This window comes from Rutidosis leptorrhynchoides, chromosome 8 (assembly GCF_046630445.1).
Source record: "Rutidosis leptorrhynchoides isolate AG116_Rl617_1_P2 chromosome 8, CSIRO_AGI_Rlap_v1, whole genome shotgun sequence".
NCBI lineage: Eukaryota > Viridiplantae > Streptophyta > Magnoliopsida > Asterales > Asteraceae > Rutidosis > Rutidosis leptorrhynchoides.
This window is the reverse complement of record NC_092340.1, coordinates 47015110-47021438: the sequence shown is the minus strand read 5'-3', so window position 1 is coordinate 47021438 and position 6329 is coordinate 47015110. Positions and strand designations below refer to the sequence as shown.

General features: G+C 40.1%; 1 protein-coding gene across 1 annotated transcript; it reads left to right on the top strand.

The window, feature by feature from the left end:
• Positions 1 to 4112: 4112 nt before the first annotated feature.
• On the top strand, positions 4113 to 4624 carry LOC139863364 (uncharacterized). Its single transcript, XM_071852002.1, has 2 exons — positions 4113 to 4299; positions 4416 to 4624. The coding sequence occupies exons 1-2, from the start codon at positions 4113 to 4115 to the stop codon at positions 4622 to 4624; spliced, it is 396 nt and encodes a 131-aa protein (XP_071708103.1).
• Positions 4625 to 6329: the final 1705 nt, after the last annotated feature.

Sequence of the window (6329 nt, the reverse complement as noted above, 5' to 3'; positions counted from 1 at the left end):
CGCTTATGCCTCTCGACAACTAAAGGAACACGAAACGAGATATCCGACTCATGATCTTGAGTTGGCGGCGGTTGTGCATGCGTTGAAAATTTGGCGCCATTACTTGTATGGTGTCAAGAGTACGATTTATTCGGATCATAAGAGTTTGAAACACCTCTTCAATCAACGAGATTTGAATTATAGCCAACGTAGGTGGATGGATGTGGTGAAAGATTATGATTGTGAGATACTTTATCATTCGGGCAAGGCGAATGTGGTCGCGGATGCGTTAAGTCGAAAGAGTCATCACCCGGCGTTACGATTGGGATTGTTACGTATGATTATTACTAACGATTTTCTTGAAAAACTTGGTGTGATTCAAATAGAGGCTTACGTTCACAACAAGCATGCGGAACGAATCATGGGGCAATCGGAATTCATTACTATGGGCTCGCATGGGTTGTTGTCTTTTCAAGGAAGAGTGTGGGTGCCTAAGATGGGTGAATATCGGCAAGTGCTACTTGATGAAGCACATAAGTCAAAGTATTCCATTCATCCGGGCGCGACGAAAATGTATCTAGATTTAAGAAAAGATTATTGGTGGCCGGGCATGAAACGTGATGTTGTGAGGTATGTTGAGCAATGCGTCACGTGTTTGCAAGTTAAGGCCGAGCACCAAAAGCCGTATGGTAAGTTACAACCGTTGGAAATCCCGAAATGGAAATGGGAGCACATTACCATGGATTTCATCACAAAGTTACCTAAAACGGCGAGAACCCAATTTGATTCGATTTAGGTTATAGTTGATCGATTGACGAAAAGTGCTTTGTTTCTTCCCATTCTGGAAGTGATATCGTCGGAGACCTTGGCTAAGTTGTTTATCAAGGAAGTCATCTCTCGACACGGAGTTCCTATATCGATTATTTCATATCGAGATACTCGTTTTACATCTCAGTTTTGGGAAAAGTTTCATGAAGATATGGGTACACAATTGAAATTGAGCACGGCGTATCATCCTCAAACGGACGGTCAAACCGAACGTACGAATCAAACTTTGGAGGATATGTTACGGGCGTGTATTATTGATTTTGGTGGTAGTTGGGACGAGCACTTACCTTTGGTGGAATTCTCGTACAATAATAGTTATCATACTAGTATCGGGATGCCACCTTACGAGATGCTTTATGGGCGAAGGTGCCGAACTCCGATTTGTTGGGGTGAAATTGGTCAAAGAGAAATCGGGAGTGCCAATTTGGTTTTGGAGACGAATAACAAGATTGATATTATTCGAGATCACTTGAAGAAGGCTCAAGATAGACAAAAGTCGTATGCCGATAAACGTAGACGAACGATCGAATTTCAAGAAGGTGACATGGTGATGCTTAAGGTTTCGCCATGGAAAGGTATTATTCAATTTCGAAAATGGGGAAAGTTAGCTCCTCGGTTTATTGGGCCATTTAAGATTTTAGCTCGTGCTGGTGAAGTCGCGTATCATTTGGAATTACCCGAAGAGCTTGCGGGGACTCATAATATTTTCCATGTCTCCCATCTCCATAAGTGTCTTGCGGATGATTCATCTTGGGTACCATTAGACGAAATTGAGCTAAACAACAAGTTAGAATATATTGAGGAGCCGATTGCCATACTCGATGAGAAGGTCAAAAGGTTGAGAAACAAAGAAGTGAGGACTTTTAAAGTTCAATGGCGTCGGAGTAAAGGTTTCGAGTTTACGTGGGAGCCCGAAGAATTCGTGTTAGTTTATCTTCCTTCTTGTCATGCGGCTTGGATCGCGAGGACGCGCTCCGATTGAAGTGGGGGAGGGTTGTAATACCCGTTTATTTGTTGCGTACATAAGTGTAATTAAGATACTTGAAGTGGGGTTTTGTTGTACATCTTAAAAAGGGGACAGATTCTGATCTGGGGGATCTGCGTGCCGTGCAAGTATATGGCGCGCCACGCCAGTAGCATGTGACAGATTCCCTTCTCTTTTTAAATTAGATATTTTGAGGGCTTTTGGTAATTATACATGGGGGCCCGAATTAAAGGCTCTAGATCAGTTTTGGAGCCTCATTTACTCCATTTCCATCTACCTTATCACTTTCCATTAAATCCTAGAGAGAGAGGGAGTTCTAGAGTGAGAGAGCTCCATTAAAGGAAGAAGGAGGTTGAATCGGGTCTTAGTGTGAGTTCTAAAGTCGTTCATCTAGTCGCTAGCTACGTGGTGATTGTGTTGGTAAGTTATAAAACCTAATTTCTTACTTTAATTGTATTAAGGGTTAGGGTTTGGGTAGTGTTGCACATAAAACCCATTTGTTAGTAAATTGGTTGTTTTGGGTGAATTTAGGTCATGTAGACCTAAAGATGATTAACTAGGGTTTTTTGAAGTATTAATTGATGTTTATGAGCTTAAATTAGTTAGTTAATTACTAGCACACCTGGAGATAAGTAAATGGACGTTGTGTGGGTTGGTGGATGACCCGAAATGGGTGTGTTGACCTTAATTTGGTCAAATGGGGCAAAATGGACCTAAGTTAGTTAATGTTGTTGTGTAATGCATAAACCTTTGTTGAAATCCGTTTTAAACCTAACTTGGCTAATGATTAGGGTTTTGGGGATGTTAACCCAAATATTAGGGTTAAGGGTGTAAATGGGTCGAAATTGCACCATGGGTCAAGATAACACTAGAGTGGAGTTTTAATTGGTTGACCAACTTGAGTTTGTGATTGATTTATGTATAATGTAATAGGTACGTTACATTGAAGATTTCCGAGCTTGATTATCTTTCACAAGAGATTTTAAGGTGAGTGGAGTAATTATACGTATGTGTATATGACGCGTTTATTTGTGGGTGTTATGGCATGAACCATCGAGCCGGTAGTACCATAACATGTGTGCGATAAGATGTGAACCACGAGCCGGTAGCATCGAGTGTGAACCACGAGCCGGTAGCACTATAAACTAAATGTGAACCACGAGCCGGTAGCATCGAGTGTGAACCACGAGCCGGTAGCACTATAAAATAAGATGTGAACCACGAGCCGGTAGCATCGAGTGTGAACCACGAGCCGGTAGCACTATAAAAGAGTATGACTCAATTGCGTATGGTGTGAACCACGAGCCGGTAGCACCATAGCGTTTATGGTTAACCATATTGAGATTGTCGATTATTTAGCATATTGTTTATATATATATACATTGTGTTGAGTATATGCTAATGCGGTTTTGTGTTAATGTACGACTTGTTAAGTGTTTTGGGTACGATGACATGCTAATTGAGTTACAAGTTCGTATGAGGTATTTGGTGAATGTAATTGCAAATAGATGAGTTATATATATGTATGTGTAATTATTGCATTCACTAAGCTTTGCTTACCCTCTCGTTGTTTACCTTTTTATAGGTTCGGTTGTGGACAAGGGTAAGGGCATCATCTTGGATTAAAGATCCCGTCGTTGTTAGAGAACGCTTTTGGGATATTAGCTTTTGGAGTTTGACCGAGACTTGGGTAGTTTAATCCCAAACACCATGCTCGTAGTGTAGTTTGGTACTTAAACTTTTTGATGGTCGAAACTCATATTTAGTATTAAACTCGTAAAACAGTCGATGTGGGCCCCGCTTTGTAAAACTTATTTTATGTTTGAATAGTGTTAGTTTTACATATTTGAATATGTTGTTAAAAGCGTTTTGTCTAATTATGTCGGGAAGTGGCCAATCTTTTTCGCATTTCAAGGCTTTTTGGATAGACCAGATCGGCGCGCCGCGCCATTAGCTGAACAAACAAAATGTTTTTTTTTTTATATTTTCCGCGGGTTCGATGGTGGTCTGGTTTGGGTTGTTACACTATTTCTTTAATCGGTTTGCGATATAAAATAATTGCAGATATTCTAGCCACTCGTCTAGCTACTGTGGTGGACAAGGTGATAAGCCCGGAGCAATCCGCTTTCATTGTAGGAAGACAGATTTTAGATGGTCCCTTGATGCTAAGCGATATCATATCAATGTACAAGAAACGAAAGAAGAAATTGTTGATCTTCAAAGTTGACTTCGAAAAGGCGTATGATTCCGTGAGCTGGAAATTTCTTGATTACATGCTTGGAGTGTTGGATTCAGATCTAAATGGCGTGAATGGATTATGATGTTTCTCAAGTCATCAAGGTCTTTGGTGCTTGTTAATAGAAGGCTGATGAATGAAATCGCTATTAAGCGGTGTTTAAGGCAAGGCGATCCGTTAAGCCCTTTGTTGTTTATAGTAGTTATGGAGGGGCTCCACATTCTTCTAAAGAATGTGGTTGAAGCTAATTTGATTCGGGGTACGGTGATGGGTAACGGGGATGTAAATATATCTCATTTATTTTATGCAGACAGCGTCATTATTACTACCGAATGGAATGTGTCAGACATGGAAAATGTACTACGGGTTTTCCATATTTTTTTGCAGCTTCGGGTTTAAGATTGAACGTTGCGAAATCACACATTCATGGAGTTTCAACGTCAGCTGATGAGGTAGCTTTCATGGCTACATGTGCGGGTTGTGTTCCGGGTGAAGCTCACTTTCATTACCTTGATCTTTTGTTGGGTTCTAATATGAACTTGGTAAATAATTGTGATGTTTTGATTGAGCGGTTTAAAAATATATTGGCTTCTTGAAAAGCTAATATTTTATCTATTGGCGGAAGGTTAACGTTGGTAAAGTCGGTTCTCGAATGCCTTGGTCTTTTTTTTTAACAGCGATTTTTTGGCATCATTAGATCATTTCTTTCAACGACCCTCATCATTTGCACGTAACACACACATTCAGGTGGAAACCCAAACCCGATCGACGGTACCCGGGAACACATCCATTCGGGCAGTGGTTCCAGGTAGGGGTCTGTGAACGAATCCGGTAAAACCTCCCTAGTATTTATTACTTATCCATCTTTAAATGCCCGGAAAGTGTTCTAAACAAATTAGAATCTATTCGGGCGTCATTATTTTGGGGTGGTTATGGTGCTACGAGAAAAATGACCAAGGCTTGTTTGTTAGCGGATAGGCTTGTTCATGGCTCGTGGAACTGGAGTTCGTCTTGTGAATTGGGAAGTCGACATGAGTCCCTGTTTAGTGCCATGCTAGCGGAAATCTTGTCGACTCGGTTGGTAGATATTGATGATTCATGGTTATGGTCGTTTGCATCGGATGGGTGTTTATGGTTCATATCACTAAAGCTAAAGTAGATGACTTAATGTTGCCTTCTTTATCTCCCGCTACGAGTTGTAATAAAAATATTTCTCGCAAAGTTAACATTTTATTATGGCTTATAGGGGGTGGATCGTTTACCTACAAGGTTGAACCTCTCGGGTCGCGGATTGGAGATTCAAAATATTATGTCTCCAGTGTGTTCTCTTCGTGTAGAATCTCAGGACCATCTCTTTTTCGAGTGTCAAGTGGCGGTACAGGTGTGGACTAAGATTATGAGGTGGTTAAATTGCAGCATGCCGGTATTTAACTCACGGTCGGACTGGATGCTATGGTACAAGCATTGGAGTGGATCAGAAGAAGTCAAGACTAAGGTGTCTGTTATTGTTGTTGTTTGCCTTTGGATTCTTTGGAGATTCAGGAACGGGATTGTTTTCAATAATCTTAATATGAAGAAATCCGAGATATTTGATTCTATATGTATCTTTTCTTATTATTGGATTAGATATAGGGGAAAATGTAATATGTCTTGGATTAATTGGAACGTAATGCCCTTGTAAGTGTTGTGGCGGCCTCTCTAGAGTCTTTCTAGAGGGTTGGGCTTGAATGAAATTTTGGCCGTTCTAAAAAAAAATCAATTTGCTCCCATGGTATCAAATGCAAATCACCAAGTGATTTGAAGATCCGCCATTAATTCCGTCGACCTAAACTTTATCCGGCCACTGCTACATCCAACTCCGATCAACTTTTTCTTCTATCACAAAGTCACTACACTTCAATCCTCCACACTTCCACAAACAACCTAATTCATCTTATTCATCTACGAATCCATCCTAGACCTAATTTTTCAAATTGATTAATACTTGTAACATCAAACATGCACAAAACGAAAATTGATGGTTGATAAAGATACAAATTTACCAAATCATCCACTATTTCTCCATCAACATAATCATCGAGGTTTAATCCTGAACTCGAAGAAACCAATAGCTGGTTCAGAAAACTACAGTACATGAGAAGATCAATGACTATTGCTCTCAATGCTAAAAATAAGCTACAAACTGTAACTAGAGAGTTCATTGAACCAGATGCAAACTCAAGAAATAGAGCATTGTAGATTGAACAAATTTTTCTAAATTCTCAACACTATAACAGATCAAATAGGTAATTCTTCTAACTT